We start from the raw sequence: 18,128 nt of genomic DNA on the forward strand, positions 1-18,128 counted from the left end.
TCCAGCAATCACATGCTTTAGTACTTAACTAAAGGAATCAAAAACTTATGATCACACATAAACCCGCACATGGATGTTTACAGAAGCTTCATTCTTAACTTCTAAAACGTGGAAGCAACCAAGATGTCCTTCAGCAAGTGAATGGGTAAATAAACTTAGTATTTCCAGAAAATGGGACATTATTCAGCTGAAAAGAAATGAACTACCAAGGCATGAAAAGACATGGCATGGAGGAAAGTTAAATGCATATTGAGTGAAAGAAGCCAATATAAAAAGACCACATACAATACATTCCAACTGTGTGACACTGTGGAAAAGGCAAAACTGTGGAGACAGTAATAACACCAGGGTTTGGAGGAGGGAAACTTCCCTGGTGGCTCAGACGGTAAAGCGTCTGTCTACAATGTGGGAGACCGGGGTTCGATCCCTGGGTCGGGAAGATTCCCTGGAGAAGGAAATGGCAACCCACTCCAGTACTCTTGCCTAGAAAATCCCATGGACGGAGGAGCCTGGTGTTCATGGGGTTGCAAAGAGTCGGACACGACTGACTTCACTTCACTTGGAGGAGGGAAGAACGGGTGGAGCACAGAGGATCTTTGGGTTATGAAACCCCTCTGTGTGACATTATAATGGTGGATATGTGTTGTTACATGTTTGTCCAAACCCACGAAATGGGCCAGGAGTGAACCCTGATGTAAACCATGGCCTCCAGGAGATGACAATATATCCGATTGTTACAAATGTCCCATCTGGCGGGAATGCTGACAGAGAGGGAGGCTGTGCATGTGTGGAAGCAGGAGGTGGAGGAGTGGGGTTTACCCAGTTGTGTGTGCCTTACCCTCAGTTTTGCTGTGAATATAAAACTGCTCTAAATGAAACAAAAGGTGCATTAAAAACAAAAAAGAAGATAATAATCTAGCTCAGTAAGACACATACATACTAAAGAAAGCAGGAAAGTGTCAACTGGGAGAAAAAAAACACAACCTAAAAGTTGACAAGAGTTTCATCTGAAGAGCTTCCTGAGGCCGCAAGCCAGGGGCAGCTCCCGGGTAGCCCTGAGGGACTGCTGTGAAGAGTGAGAGAGCAGCAGCTGGGTCTACAGGAATATTGCAACGCAGACCAGGTAGGGGAACATCCGAAGATTCCTGATAATTAAAGAAAACCAAGTTAAGGAATTTAGTGCTTCTCTATGCACGGCAAGATGCAGAGTCTGGGCTCACTGAAATCGTTCCTCTGCTGTGCATCTCACTCTTTGGGGCCGGAATCCTGTGCTTTGCCAGCCTGAGTGCCCTCTGGGCTCACCACTGGGCAGCTGTAGTGTTTTGATGGCTCCAAAAATCTGTTTTTTAAGAATGTGGCATGCAATGTTTTTAATTCACAAAAACATTTTTAAAAGGCTAAGAAAACATAATTTGTGCCACCAGTTATTGAATACATTATAAAACTTCAGTAAGTAAACTGTGGAAATGCAACAAGAATACACAGAGTTCAAGAGAAGGGAAAACCCTACAAAGCCTAATAGAGAAGAATTTTAGTAACAGTGATGTGACAAAGAGGGTAAAAGAAAAATTATTTAAAGAAAAACAAAACAGACTTATAACAATTGGTTATCTATTTTGGGAGGAAAAACTTAAATCCTTATTTTCACAGAAAATAAATTCCACACAGATGAAAGAGCTGTTCCTTTTAACTGAAGCCATAAAGGAACTAAGGAGAATCTGATCTCAAGGAAGGAAATGCCTTTCTCAGCATAAAAGCAACAGGAAAAACACACAGAAAAAAATTGAGACTTCATCATTTTTTTTAAGATTTTTAAGAAAACATTTACATATTTTAATAAAAAGTTTAACTTAAAATCCACATACATTTACAATAAATCAAATATTGGGGATCTAGTACAGTAAAAATAATACTTGATTTTTGTTTCCTGGCACAAAGTCACCAACGTCTGGGGATTTGTAGCCTTTTGAATGCTAATATGACAACACAGGGGTCTTGGGGGCCTCAGAACTTCAGGACTGGGGGTGGGGTGGGGTGGGGTGGCTGGTCACCAGAAAAGCAACTCCTAGTCACAACTCTCCTTCAGTCCCACCGCCATGCCTCCCCGATGGCTGAGTGCTGGAAAACTGAAAGTTTTACGGTGTGTGTGTGTGTGTGTGTGTGTGTGTGTGTGCGTGTGTGTGTGTGCGCATGTGTGTGTGTGTGTGTGTGTGTAATACGTATAATCATATGATGTCCCTCTTTGTCTCTTGTGACAATCTTTGACTCAAATTTTTGTTTGTGTGTGTGTGTATGTAATATGTATAATCATATGATGTCCCTCTTTGTCTCTTGTGAGAATCTTTGACTCAAATTTTTGTTTGATGTACCTGCATACTTATTTTTTACACTTATTCAGCTACTCTGTCTCTTTTGATTGGGGAGTTTAAGACATTTACACTGAAAGTAATTACTGATAGTGAAAGTGAAAATGTTAGTCACTCAGTTGTGTTTGACTCTTTATGACCCATCTGGCTACTCCATCCATGGGATTCTCCAGGCAAGAATACCAGAGTGGGTTGCCATGCCCTTCTGCAGGGGTTCTTCCTGACCCAGGGATTGAATCCAGATCTCTTGCATTGCAGGCAGATTCTTTTCCATTTGAGCCACCAGGGAAGCACTTACCATTTCCATTTTGTTGACTGTTTTTTGTCTTACAGTTTATTTGCTCCTCTTTTCTGTTTTTGCTTCCTGCCTTCATGCTTCCTTGGTGTTCTGCAGTGACATGCTTTGATTCCTTTCTCATCTTCCATTTATATCCTATGGGCATTTTCTTTGCGGGGAGGTTACACAACACATTTTATAGTTACAACAATCTTTTAAACTAATTACTGCTTAATTTCAATCACATACAAAAATTCTACTCCTGTACATCTCCCCCCACTTATGTTATAAACATTACGAATTACATCTTTTTATATTTTATAGTTACTGTAATTAGCGGTTTTTATTTTTTAATTTATGTACCACCATGGCAGTATTACAGATTTTGGACCTTTCCATATGGGCTTTCTAGGTAGCTCAGTGGTAAATAATCTGCTTGCCAACAAAGGAGCTCCAGGAAATGTGGGTTCGATCCCTGGGTTGGGAAGATCCCCTGGAGACAGAAATGGCAACCCACATCAGTATTCTTGCCTGGAAAATCCCGTGGACAGAGGAGCCTGATGGGCTGCAATTCATGAGGTGGCGAAGAACTGGGCATGACTGAGCCTCCCCACACCTGTCTGTATATCCACCTTTAACAGAGTGTTATGTCTTTGTGCACTTTCACGTCACACCTTGCACCGTCATTAGCATTTCTGGCAAAGCAAGTCTAGTGATGTGCACTCCCTCAGCTTTTACTTCTCTTGCGAAGTCTTATTTCTCCTTCACTTCTGAAGGACAGTTTTGCCAGATCCAGTTTCCTTGGTTGGCGCTCTTCTTTTATTCTCGCACTTTGAATACATCGCCCCACTCCCTTTCGGCCTATAATGTCACTGCTGAAACACCTCTGAGAACCTTATGGGAGCTCCCCTGTGACAGACAACTCACTTTTTTCTTGCTGTTTTCAAGATTCTCTTTGCCTTGGCCTTGTGAGTTTTATTACAATGTGTTTTGGTCCAGGACTCTTTTGGGCATCTTGAATTTGGATGTCCATATCCTGCCGTGAGTTTCAGAAGCTTCATGACCTTCCTCCTAGGTCTCCCCCGTGACATATACTAGTCTACTTGTTTGTGTGCCATAAGCCTCCGAGGCTTCCCACACTCTTCGTCATTCTTTTTCCTTTTTGCTCCTGACTTGATAATTTCAAGTGACTTGTCTTCAAATTCTGATTCTTTCTTCTGCTTGGTTAATCCTGCTGTTGAACACTCTAGAGAATTTTTCAATTTAGTTATTGTATTCTTCAGCTCCAGAATTTGTTTGGTTCTTTTTTATATTTTCTCTTTCTTGATATTTGCTTCTCTGGTGGCTCAGACTGTAAAGAATCACCTGCAATGCAGGACACTGGGTTTGATCCCTGGACTGGGAAAATCCCCTGGAGAAGGGAATGGCAACCCGCTCCAATATTCTTGCCAGGACAATTCCATGGACAGAGGAGCCTGGTGGACTACACAGTCCATGAGGTCACAAAGAGCTGGACGTGACTAAGTGACTACATTTTCTTTTCTTTCTTTCTTCTGTTGATATTTACATTTTGTTCATTTTCACAACTGCAGTTGGTTCACTATGCTCTCGTAACATACGACAGCTTAAGACTATTATTTTGAATTCATCGTTAATTCACACACCTTAGCTTCTTTAGGGTCAGTTTCCGGATATGTATTTTGATCCTATGACTGGGCTACATTTCCCTGTTTCTTCATCTGCCTCATTATTTTTGGCTGGGATTTGGGCATTTGTAAAAACTGCCGCCTCTCCCAGTCTTTCTGAACTGGCTTCATACGGGGAAAGACTTTCACCAATCAGCCTGGCTAGATCCTGAAGCCTCCAAACCTTCTCTGGGGACGTGTCTTCTCTCCACCTCTCACTGCCCAGAGCTGTAAGTTGCTTCTCCCTCCAGCATCCATCTGTGGGGCTGCAGGTTCTCCTGGCCGCAAGCAGCTGAACTCTCCTTGTTCTCAGTGGCCCCACGGGTGCCAATCATGCCAGTCAGGTGAGAGAAATCAGCTTGTGAGGAGCTTCTCTTATGCATGTAACCAGGAAGCTGTTCACTGGGAGTTCTGCTGAGGGGCACTTGTGGACGAGGCTCTTGTGAGTGAGGGACGTGAAGCAGCCTGTCACCACTTCAGTGCAGCTGCTCTTGGCTTTGTGCTGGCCTGGGTGACTGCAACTTCCTAACTGGTTTCTGGAGTCATAAGAGCTTTGCTGGACCATTGATTGTCAAGGCAGTGCGTCTGCGGGTTAACAGATCTGCGGTTCCCTTTGCACCGCCATGCTGCCTTCGCTCCCCTTAGGTTTGCCTTGCCACCTGTTGGCAGCTGACTTCTGATGTGAGGGCAGTTGTACGTGACTGAGGCCGTAACCTGGAGGGTCTGTGCTAACTTGAGGCTGTGTCAGAACGCAACTGAATCGGATGACACCCAGTTGGTGTCAGAGGACTGGAGAACTGCTTGGCGTCAGGAAAACAAACAACATGGGGATATACATACTTGTTATGATAAAAATGGAAATGTGTGAAGATGACCACTCTTAAATATAGTTATACACTGTTTTTTCTCTGTAAAATTTCTTAGCACACTTTCTTGCCACATCAACCAATGTCTATAATTACACCTTAGGACAAAACTTTTCTGTTTATTGTGTAAAATACCACTATAAAACAACTTTCTTTTAAAGAAGTATTATTTGTCTTCAGTCAATAAACTTACTATGAGCTACAGCTAAATACCTAGCAAAGAAAATCTAAAATGAGATATAATCGTTACAAGGAAATACTAAACTTTTATTTTAAAGTTTAATAGATACAGAAGAGGGAGAATGGAGTAACTGGTACATGACATAGAGCAGGCCACTGGGTAGATGCAAAGAAATAGAGGAACACAACAGAATGGGAAAGACTAGAGATCTCATCAAGAAAATCAAAGGTACCGAGGAAACATTTCATGCAAAGATGGATACAATAAAGGACAGAAATGGCATGGACCTAACAGAAGCAGAAGATATAAGAAGAGGTGGTAAGAATGCACAGAACTACACAAAAAAGATCTTCATGACCCAGATAACCACAATGGTGTGATCACTCACCTAGAGCCAGACATCCTGGAATGTGAAGTCAAGTGGGCCTTAGGAAGCATCACTACAAACAAAGCTAGTGGAGGTGATGCAATTCCAGTTGAGCTATTTCAAATCCTAAAAGATGGATGCTGTAAAAGTGCTGCACTCAATATGCCAACAAATTTGGAAAACTCAGCAGTAACCATAGGACTGGAAAAAGTCAGTTTTCATTCCAATCCCTAAGAAAGGCAATGCCAAAGAATGTTCAAACTACCGCAGAATTGCACTCATCCCACATGCTAGCAAAGTAATGCTCAAAATTCTCCAAGCCAGGCTTCAACATTACATGAAACGTGAACTTCCAGATGTTGAAGCTAGATTCAGAAAAGGCAGAGAAACCAGAGATCAAATTGCCAACATCTGTTGGATCATCGAAAAAGCAAGAGAGTTCCAGAGAAACATCTATTTCTGCTTTATTGACTATGCCAAAGACTTTGACTGTGTGGATCACAACAAACTGTGGGAAATTCTGAAAGAGATGGGAATACCAGACCACCTGACCTATCTCCTGAGAAACCTGTATGCAGCTCAAGAAGCAACAGTTAGAACTGGACATGGAACAACAGACTCCAACAGGTTCCAAATCAGGAAAGGAGTACATCAAGGCTGTACACTGTCACCCTGCTTATTTAACTTATATGCAGAGTACATCATGAGAAATGCTGGGCTGGAAGAAGCACAAGCTGGAATCAAGACTGCAGGGAGAAATATCAATAACCTCAGATATGCAGATGACACCACTCTTGTAGCAGAAAGCGAAGAATTAAAAAGCCTCTTGATGAAAGTGAAAGAGAAGACTGAAAAAGTTGGCTTAAAACTCAACATTCAGAAAACTGAGATCATGGCATCTGGTCCCATCACTTCATGGCAAATAGATGGGGAAACAGTGGAAATAGTGACAGATTTATTTTTCTGAGCTCCAAAATCATTGCAGATGGTGACTGCAGCCATGAAATTAAGAAACGCTTGCTCCTTGATAGAAAAGTTATGACCAACCTAGACAACATGTTTAAAAGACATTACTTTGCAGAGAGATTACTTTGCAACAAAGGTCCACTCGTCAAAGCTATGGTTTTTCCAGTAGTCACGTATGGATGTAAGAGTCAGACCATAAAGAAAGCTGAGTGCCAAAGAATTGATGCTTTTGAACTGTGATGTTGCAGAAGACTCTTTGAGAGTCCCCTGGACTGCAAGGAGATCCAACCAGTCCATCCTAAAGGAAATCAGTCCTGAATATTCACTGGAAGGACTGATGCTGAAGCTGAAACTCCAATACTTTGGCCACCTGATGTGAAGAGCTGACTCATTTAAAAAGACCCCGATGCTGGGAAAGATAGAGGGCAGGAGAAGGGGACGACAGAGGATGAGATGGTTGGATGGCATCACCAACTCAATGGACATGAGTTTGAGAAAACTCCAGTATTTGGTCATGGACAGGGAACCCTGGTGTGCTTCAGTCCATAAGGTGGAAAAGAGTTACTGAACTGAACTGGGTAGATGTATGTCATAAAGCCTGTAGTTATAATAAAATTTGCTGCAAGAATACAGCACAACAGAACAGAACACTACACCAACACCATACCCCACCTTACCCAACCCCCTTGCGGGCAGAGGACAACCCCACCATCACTGACCAAAGTGCCCAGGGAACGGGAAGCATGAGGGCAAGCACACTTGGTTCCTCCCATGTGACTGCCCAGACCTGGACACAGAGTTCTTGCTGGTGCAAGGCATGCTGGGAGTGAAGTCTCCAGTTGGGGGGCTGTACACACGACAAACACGTGCTGTTAGTGGGAAGTCAGCAGTCTCTCCCAAAAGGGCACCTGCCAGTCCCTAGGCTCTGCAGAACTAAGATGAACACCACTATACAGTTCTTAACTGTCGACAAAATACCTCCCGGTTCCCTAAGCCTCCACGTGCTGTTTGGGTTGAGATGATGCAGAAGATCACTATGCTGTTATTAATGTTGTCTCCTTGACTATAAAGCATGACTCATTCATCATGGAATGGGAAATAAAGGACCATAGTAGACAATTTATGTGAAAGCACAGAAAGATACAAAAATGTTCACTGGCCAATTAACAAAATGTAAGCCCAGGAAGAATATAAATGAACTTCAGCATCTGCCATTAATTTCCAAGTTTAGCAACTAAGACTTCCTACTTGTACCCTAAATCACAACAAATTCCACACTGCAAAACTCTAATGAATTAGGTTGCCTCATAATTAGTATAGACTTCAAAGATCCTTTATTCTAAACCAGGGTCAGCAAAGAATGGCCCAGCCCTGCCTGTGTAAATACAGTTTTACTGGAGCACAGCCACGCATGTTCACCAACACAGGTCACAGCTGTCTGCGCACGACAGCCGCAGAGTTGCGCATCTGTGACGGACACCTGTGGCCCTTTACAGTCAGCTTCTCCACTCCCGCTCTAACCCTCTGGCTTAGAACAGGGGCTCTGCAGAGTGAATAATGCACTCACTGGCCCCATGTCTCACAAGTGCTGAGAGGGAGTGGGGAACCAGGACTGTCTGCTGACGCCAGGCTACCAACTCCCTTTCCAGTGGTCCCAGTTCATTCATCAACAGAGAGCCAGGCTCTTGCACTTTCTCACAAATGATGAGTCCTCTGGGTCCTACCCAGCACTCTACCTGTGTGGCTCAGCCATGCGGGCGTCTGGCAGAAGCTGCCTCTAAGTCACATGTCCACAGTCAACGCGCCCAGGATTCCCTGCTGCTCAGAGGTGCATCATCTTCCTCATCACTCCAGGTGCCCTTCAGCCTCTGACCTTCACTTCAAAAGGCACCAGCTCTCTTTTCCATTGGCTTGGCAAGTTCGCTTCCTCCCGCTTGTCCTGAACCTAATCCCTCTAGAATTCAGGCTCTTATTTCAGCCTGAACTCCGATACCAGGATCCTAGCTGTGTCACCTGCACCTGGCCTCTAAGCCCTCCTCCCCAGACAAGAATTCCCTGCGAAGCGGCAGGAAGCCATGACTCAAAGGCCTTCAATATTTACCTCCAAGGTGAAGTCTAAACCCCTCAGTGGGGTTTCCCAGTTCTCCCTGTACAAACCTTCTATACCAATTAAACTGGTTTGTTTTCTATTCCCCAAGCTATTCGGGGTCCAAAGCTATGCCATTTCCTCCCTCCCTATCTTTCTTCAAGAATCAGCTTAAATTCTACCTGCTCTTCTTCAAATAATGAAGTTAAAAGCGAGGTGCATAAAGCAAAGGGTGTGTGCACAACAGTTCTATATTTCACCTGCTAATTCACCAGAGAGCCATTACCTTCCACAGTAAGACTTCTTAAATATACTCATTATTACAATACTTAAGCACAGCAAAAAAAATAAAAGTATATTAGGATGTTTGTTATACTGAAATTTGAGCCAAGACATAATTTTATCAATGTTTTTTAAGGCACTAATTACTGAAGCCCTAGTACTTTAAATATAAAATATGAAACCTGGATTCAAATTCCTGTTTGTAGCTACATAACTATACAAGTTCTTTAGCTTCCTTAAGTTACTCAAATGTAAAATACAGTCGATTTTCAATATTCAAGACAGCTATCAATCAGCAAATACTGAATTCCTGTTCTTACAGGAAATACGGGGTCGAGTTCCTGTGAGCCTCTGGTCACATTTTCTTCAATCATTCAATATATATCCTTGTTTTGTGCGTGTTTTGGCATAAAACCTCGTTGTTGTTGCTGCTTAGTCGCTAATTCATGTCTGACACTTTTGAGACCCCACGGACTGTAGCCCACCAGGTTCCTCTGTCCACAGGATTTCCCAGGTAAGAATACCGGAGTGCGGTGACATTTTCTCCTGCAGGGGATCTTCTCAATTCAAGAGACTGAGGTCTCCTGCAATGGCAGGCAGATTCTTTCTCACTGAGGCACCTGGGAAGTGTATAAAACTTTATTTACCATACACTGCATAGTTATTAACGTTGATCTCACAGGCAACACACTAACTCACCCTAACAGACTTCAACAGACCCCTCCCAGCACCACACAAGAAAGATTCTGTGTTATCTCAACTAAGACTCTTGGTTTTTCCTATCCTCAAAGCAGAGTAGAAAACACCTGAAACGTTCTCTGACTTTTTGTGGAATGCCTACAGAGTATGTCTAAGCCTTTTAAACTTTTAAATAAAGTCTTTTAAATTTTTAAATAAAGCTTTTTCATATTTAAATGAAAATATGCCCCAAATGCCCTGAGTTTTGTTTCTGAAGACATTCAACTGCAGCTGGAGAAGGCAATGGCAACCCACTCCAGTATTCTTGCCTGGAAAATTCCATGGACAGAGGAGCCTGGTGGGCTGCAAAGAGTTGGGCATGACTGAGCAACTAACACTCAGGACCCTGTTCAGGGCAGCTTGAAGCAAGTGAAAACCAGCTGAACCCTCCCTCATGAGGATCATCTCAGACCAACTTTTCCTCCTACCACTCACACCGCTCCCAGGAGCAGCGCCTAAAGACAGCCGCCTCCACATCCATCACCCAACCAGATAAATTCTAGCATTTAATAATACCCAGCCTTAAGGATGGTTTTTTCCCCAGCTGTAGGCCTGAGACAGGAAGTGCCCCGTGATACATACATTATTTATTGAGGGAACCATTCCAAGTACACAAAAATGTTTGCGGTGGAAAAGCAAGTATGTGATTTTAAACATACATTTATGTATGTACATAAATGCTTCATGGATAGCTATATTAAGAAAAATAATAGTACTTCCTACTGGAAAGAGGAAGAAGACCCAATATTGAACATCCAGAAATGTTTTACTATATGCATAGTAGATGTTGTTTAAACAAACATTAGATTCATTAAAACTTCTAAATCTCTCTTTTTAAATGATTACAATAAATGTTTCAGCTTGAAAACCTGTTATACTTTAATACAAAATAGATGCATATTCATGACAAAAAAGGGTAATCGCCTACAGAGAGACTCAGATAAATTTGCTTTCTATAATGTTAAAGCTATTTTAGTAACAGTTAAGTGTTCCTTAAATCCCAGGAATGACTGAATGCCTCACATTTCAAACTTACTAGAACCTAACATTAAGCTATTTTTTCTTTTTTTAAAAAACGACACAGATTATAGCTGTGTGACCTGACTTTCAAGTAAGTTGACTGACCAGATTTGAACACAAATTAAATGCTTTTCTGGAATAAGACAAAGGGCACTCCCAGCCTACATGTTTTAATATGAACTGACTTTTTTGAGGGGACAGGGAGGAGTGGGGGGAAGGTATAGACTGAAAATGAAGTAGAATGAGAATGTCTTTCTAATGAGACACAATTTAACAGATCCATTAAATCCTCCTGTATTAACTCCTACTTCTTTCAACTTTAAAATTTTGTAGGCAGAAGTTTTATGTTAGACTTGTCATAAATTTTAAAATTTAATTTTAAGAGAAGCTGGCTTTGGGATAAATATCAATCTACCTGATGAAATGAACTAAATTTAGAGTATGACTAACTTGCCACAAAAAGTCTTTGTTTTTCTATAGCGAAGTTTTTTCAACACATCAAACTATAGATACACTTGATAAAGTAAGATAGAAACTGCAGTCAAATCTCACTCCTAGAAGGTAACCCAGGATAAAATGCAGACGCCTTTGGGGAAACACCACCAAAGACGTGATCTATGAAAGGGGTAACTGATAACCTGCTGCTGCTGCTAAGTCACTTCAGTTGTGTCCGACTCTGTGCAACCCCATAGATGGCAGCCCACCAGGCTCCTCCGTCCCTGGGATTCTCCAGGCATGAACACTGGAGTGGGTTGCCATTTCCTCTCCAATGCATGAAAGTGAAAAGTGAAAGTGAAGATGCTCAGTCTATCTGACTTGTAGCAACCCCATGGACTGCAGCCCACCAGGCTCCTCCATCCATGCGATTTTCCAGGCAAGAGTACTGGAGTGGGTTGCCATTGCCTTCTCCATTTCACAAATGACTGCTATCCAAAACACACAAAGAATTCTTAAAACTCAACAATAAGGGGAAAAAAGCAACTCAATTAAAACATGGGGCAAGAAAATCTGAACAGTCATCTCACTGAAAGAGACAGGAGTGAGTGAAAGTCACTCAGTTATGTCCGACTCTTTGTGACCCCATGGACTATACAATTCATGGAATTCTCCAGGCCAGAATACTGGAGTGGGTAGCCTTTCCCTTCTCCAAGGGATCTTCCCAACCCAGGGTTCAAACCCAGGTCTCCTGCATTGCAGGTGGATTCTTTACCAGCTGAGCCATAAGAGAAGCCCAAGAATACTGGAGTGGGTAGCCTGTATGGATGGCAAATGATCAAGATGAAGAGATGCTCTGCATCAAATGTTATCAGGGAAATGCAAATTAAGCCACAGTGAGATGCCAGTACACATCTATCAGAATGACCAACATCCAGAACACTGCCGTCACATGCTGGCAAGCACAGGAAGCAACAGGAAGTCTCACTCATCGCTGGTGGGCATGCAAGCTGGTGCAGCCGCTGTGGAGACAGTCTGGTTCTAACAACCAGAATATGCTCTTACTCTATGATCCAGGAATCACACAGTCCTTGGTATCTATCCAAACGAGTTAAAAACTAACATCCACACAAAACCCTGCATATGATGTTTTATAGAAGCTTCATTTATAATTGCTAAAACCTGGAAGCAACCAAGGTACCACTCTGCAGTGAACTGGTAAACTGGTACATCCAGACAATGGGATATTATTCAGCATTAAAAAGAAATGAGCTACCAAGCCGTGAAAAGACACATAGGATCCTTAAATGCACACTGCTCAGCCAGTAAGAGAAGTCAATCTGTAAAAGCTGCATATCTTATGATTCAACTCTGACATTCTGGAGAAGCAAAACTATGGAGACAGCAAAAAGATCAGTGGTTGCGGGGGGCAGGGGAGGGGTGAATAGGCAGAGCAGAGGGGATTTTTAGGGCAGTGAAACTATACTACATGGCACTATAATGGTGAAGTCATGTCACTATACACTTGTCTAATCCACAGAAGAGACAATACCAAGACAATACCAATTTAATGTAAACTGTGGATTCTGGGCAATAATGATGTGTCAGTGGAGGTTCCTTGGCTGTAACAAATGGGGTTTTGCTAGTATGGGGGAGGCTGTACATGTGTGGGGACAGAGAGTATATGGGAACTCTGTTTTCCACTGAGTTTTGTTGTGTACCTAAAAAAAAAAAAAAGTCTATTAAAACACACATACAACTACACACAGAGGAAAAAAAAACGGTATAGACTGTAATTCTATAAACTTGAAGAGACACAGGTTCGATCCCTGGGTCAGGAAGATGCCCTGGAGAAAGATGGTATCCCACTCTAGTATTCTTGCCTGGAAAATACCATGAACAGAGGAGCCTGGAGTCCATGGGGTGACAAAGAGTTGGAAAGGATTGAGCGACTAAACAACAATGGTTATGTCTAGGTAGTATATATGTGGGTGCTTAATCTCCTATCCTTCCAACCTTTCTCTGTTAAAGGACGGAAATAGTATGGACCTAACAGAAGCAGAAGATATTAAGAAGCAGTGGCAAGAATACACAGAAGAACTGTACAAAAAAGATCTTCACAACGCAGATAATCACGATGGTGTGATCACTCACCTAGAGCCAGACATCCTGGAATGTGAAGTCAGGTGGGCCTTAGGAAGCATCACTATGAACAAAGCTCGAGGAGGCAACGGAACTCCAGTTGAGCTATTTCAAATTCTAAAAGATGATGCTGTGAAAGTGCTGCACTCAATATGTCAGCAAATTTGGAAAACTCAGCAGTGGCCACAGGACTGGAAAAGGTCAGTTTTCATTCCAATCCCAAAGAAAGGTCATACCAAAGAATGCTCAAACCTACTGCACAATTGCACTCATCTCACATGCTAGTTAAGTAATGCTCAAAATTCTCCAAGCCAGGCTTCAGCAATATGTGAACTGTGAACTTCCAGATGGTCAAGCTGGTTTTAGAAAAAGGCAGAGGAACCAGAGATCAAATTGCCAACATCCGCTGGATCATGGAAAAAGCAAGAGAGTTCCAGAAAAACATCTATTTCTGCTTTCTTGACTATGCCAAAGCCTTTGACTGTGTGGATCACAATAAACTGTGGAAACTTCTGAAAGAGATTGGAATACCAGACCACCTGCCCTGCCTCTTGAGAAACCTGTATGCAGGTCAGGAAGCAGCAGTTAGAACTGGACATGGGACAGCAGACTGGTTCCAAATAGGAAAAGGAGTACGTCAAGGCTGTATACTGTCACCCTGCTTATTTAACTTATATGCAGAGTACAAGAGAAATGCTGGGCTGGGAAGAAGCACAAGCTGGAATCAAGATTGCTGGGAGAAATATCAATAACCTCAGATATGCAGATGACACCACCCTTATGGCAGAAAGTGAAGAGGAGCTAAAGAGCCTCTTGATGAAAGTGACAGAGGAGAGCGAAAAAGTTGGCTTAAAGTTCAACATTGAGAAAACTAAGATCATGGCATTTGGTCCCATCACTTCTTGGCAAATGGATGGGGAAACAGTGGAAACAGTGGCTGACTTTATTTTTCTGGGCTCCAAAATCACTGCAGATGGTGACTGCAGCCATGAAACTAAAAGACGTTCACTCCTTGGAAGGAAAGTTATGACCAACCTAGAGAGCATATTAAAAAGCAGAGACATTACTTTGCCAACAAAGGTCCGTCTAGTCAAGGCTATAGTTTTTCCAGTAGTCATGTATGGATGTGAGTTGGACTATAAAGGAAGCTGAACACAGATGAATTTATGCTTTTGAACTATGGTGTTGGAGAAGACTCTTGACAGTCCCCTGGACTGTAAGGAGATCCAACCAGTCCATCCCAAGGAAATTAGTCGTGGGTGTTCACTGGAGGAACTGATGTTGAAGCTAAAACTCCAATACTTGGCCACCTGATGGGGGAGAGCTGACTCATTTGAAAAGACCCTGATGCTGGGAAAGATTGAGGGCAAGAGGAGAAGGGGCGAACAGAAGACGAGGTGGTTGGATGATGTCACCAACTCAGTGGCCATGAGTCTGAGTAAACTCTGGGAGTTGGTGATGGACAGGGAGGCCTGGTGTGCTGCAGTTCATGGGGTCGCAAAGAGTGGGACACGACAGACCAACTGTACTGAACTGAATTTAACTTAGAAGGGGAAAAAAACATGTTTTGGGATTCATTAGGAGAAACAGAAGCAGAAAATAGAAGAACAGATTATAAAACAGATCATTAAATTTTAAGTTCATTCAGAAACAATACTGCTTATCTTTGACCAATAATATTTATTTACAGAATTAAATTTTCTGTAACCACATTTAAACTGCACTTAAATTCTCAACATTATATTTAAGAAAGCTGTTTTTTAGAATAACCATAAAATTTTGAGATTTAAAAAGTAAACAGAAGGGTGAGCACTAAAACTACCAAGAAGTGGTTTCTGAAGGACCCTTCAGACAGGGATCATATTTAAATGCTTATCCAAGGGTATTTAACTCCCACTAAAAAAACATCCAAATGAAGGAACTTCAGTTCCAAGGGAAGTTATTTAGAACCAACTGGGAAAGAAACAATCTCGTGAACTATTTCCAAGTGCCGAGAAGACAGACATAGATCACCATTAACTTCCGTCTTATGCCAACAGCAACAGGAGAGGGTTTCCAAACATTTAACAAACAAGAAGTTGTATGACCACCGTCATTGTTAACATAAAAAGCTCAATTTCTGACCTAATTTCACTGCATAGGAAAAGGAACGCTGCGTTGGGGGTGGGGTGGAGGGGAGCGTACGTAACGCGCACAGGATCCACCTGGGGTCCTTTTTAATTAAAACATTCTAAACATTCCAGGCATATCTCTGAACTTGTAACGGCAGTGTCTGTCTAAATAAAGGCCATCTGCCTTCTTCCTCCAACCGAGGGTTTAAACAGAGGTGAAGGTCTGTTTGTTATCTGAAGAAGTATTTAGCGCACTCGGCGCGCCGGCTGCAATCCCCAGAAGCTCCTGACCTCGCCGGCGGGCCGGTGCCCCGCTCCAGTCCAGGCCTCGCCGGTGAGTCCAGCCCAGCGCTGCGCGCGGCCCCGGACTCGGCGCTGGACTGATGGGTCCGGGCCGGGGCCAGGGCCGCGTCCACTCGGCAGGCAGGTCCCCCCGCGCCGCTGGAAGGCCACGGCCCGAGGTTCCCACCTCCGGGAACTGCGCCCGCCATCCCAAACCCGCGCGAGGGGCGGCGGGGCGCTGGGTTCAGTCACTCGTAACGTGGCGGTGGGTCTGGGGGGGGGTGGTTTACCACCGGGCACAGCCGCCGGGCCCGGACCAGCCTCGGGAAATTAAAGGGCCGCGCGGCGCGGGCCTCACCTGCGCGCCCCACCTGTGCGCTTCCCCCACTGCGCGGCCAGGCGTCGGCCGCGCGCATCCCGACCCGCGCCACCCTCCCCGACCCCCGCCTCCCGCGCCCCGCCCCCCCTGCGCCCCCTCACCTGAGCGGCGGCGGGGCGGTGGCGGGCGGCGCCCCCCCTCGCAGGCCGTCCTCCTCCTCGGGGGCCTCGTCCAGGAGCACCCGGCTTCGGCCCAGCTTCCACATGCTGCAGGCGGGCGGGCGGGCGCCGGTGTCCGTGCGTGCCCCTCCTCGGCCGGCCCGCAGCACGGACGCCCGGGCTGCGGCTCCTGGAGGACCGGACGCTGCCAGTGGGGCCGGGCGGGGCCGGGCTGTGGGGCGGGCCCACCCCCGGACCGGGCCCTCCCCAGCCCACCCCGCCCCCTCCCGGACAGGGCTCGGTCCCCTCACCCAACCAGACCCGGCGTCCGTCCGGGCCCGGGCCCACCTCCAGACCCGGGCCACACCCCCCGGGCCTTCACTTCCCCTGCTCGCCGCCCCTCTCAGGTCACCACCGCCCCACCCCCGGCCAGGCCCTGCCCCCGACCGACCCCCACCCCCAGAGGCTCCTCCTCCTCTGAGAGGTCCTCACCCACTAACATAATCCCACGAGGTCCTTTCCGCAGCCGCCCACCCAAACCGACCCTCTCACCCTCGCCCCTCACCCAAGCTCCCGTCACCTAGCCCCTACTCATCTCGGACCCTCTCCGCTCCCCCCTTGACCCAAGCTCCCCGCAATCCGGCCGACCTGCTCACCCCTCACCCCGTGATACCTCCTCACCCCGAGCGCACCCCCAGCCCGAGCTGACCCTTTCACCCCTCACCCTTCACCCCGAACTGGGTCGCGGCCAGGCCCGCCGGGCGGCGGCGCGGGGGGCGGGGCGGCCGGGGCTCCGGTCACCATGGCGACAACCACCGGACGCCGAGCGGGCATGGTGCGCATGCGCACACCGCAGTGTCCGCGGCTCGGGCGCGGTGGGTGGGGCTGGAGGTGGTGGTTGCTCGGGTTCCGGCTGGGTCGGCCCGCCCCGGTGCCTGGTGGTCCCCGGGGTGCGCAGGCGTCCAGCCTGGAGCTCCGGTGGGTAACAGCGCGAATGTTAGCCGGCACCACAGAGGGTGGAGGCACTGGGCATGCGGACCTGCCACCGAGGGGAGGGTGCGGCCGAGCCCCGGGATGGGCCGCAGACGGTGGGCTCGGCCCAGGCGGGTGCGGGGAGAGGGACGGGAATATGTTTGCGTTCGGAGCGGAAGGCCCGCGGGGAAAGCGGGCAGCTCGCTGGCTACACCACCTTGGAAGCCGCCGTGTTGCGCGCCAGATGCTCGCTTTCCGGGAGCCTGACGTTGACCCACACGTGGTGTAGTTCACGGGCAGTCGAGGGGACTTTGTGACAGTCAGTTATGACAACTGAGACTTGTTACTTTTTCTCAGTATTGCGTTTTACAGTCACAGTCATGGCGAGCGAACCCCAACCTGTGGCAGAGGAGGACCGGCCCACCCGGCTCTCTGGCCTCTTACCCAAACCCCAAGTACAATACAGGATAACTTTTACTTTCTGTCTCATAAAGGAGCCATACAATGAAATATAAAAGATATTCAACTCCAGTGTAATCAGTTCAGTTCACTTGCTCAGTCGTGTCCGACTCTTTGTGACCCCATGGACTGCAGCACGCCAGGCCTCCCTGTCCATCACCAACTCCAGGAGTTTACTCAAATTCATGTCCATTGACTCGATGATGCCATCCAACCATCTCATTCTTTGTCCTTCCCTTCTCCCGCCTTCAGTCTTTCTCAGCATCAGGGTCTTTTCTAAGGAGTCAGTTCTTCACATCAGGTGGCCAAAGTATTGGACTTTGAGCTTCAGCATCAGTCCTTCCAATGAATATTCAGGACTGATTTCCTTTAGGATGGATTGGCTGGATCTCCTTGCAGTCCAAGGGACTCTCAAG

At 45.8% G+C, this 18,128-nt stretch overlaps 1 protein-coding gene across 1 annotated transcript in view; it reads right to left on the bottom strand.

Moving 5' to 3' along the window:
• The window catches only part of TDRP (testis development related protein), a 44,011-nt gene extending 26,736 nt beyond the window's left edge, over window positions 1-17,275 (bottom strand). The window contains exons 1-2 of the mRNA XM_018052594.1: window positions 17,006-17,275; window positions 16,285-16,471 (exon numbers count right to left, since the gene is read on the bottom strand). Coding sequence (XP_017908083.1) covers window positions 16,285-16,471; window positions 17,006-17,124 — 306 coding nt within the window. The 5' untranslated portion in view covers window positions 17,125-17,275. The remainder of the gene's footprint in view (window positions 1-16,284; window positions 16,472-17,005) is intronic.

This window comes from Capra hircus, chromosome 1 (genome assembly GCF_001704415.2).
Source record: "Capra hircus breed San Clemente chromosome 1, ASM170441v1, whole genome shotgun sequence".
Classification (NCBI taxonomy): Eukaryota; Metazoa; Chordata; class Mammalia; order Artiodactyla; family Bovidae; genus Capra; species Capra hircus.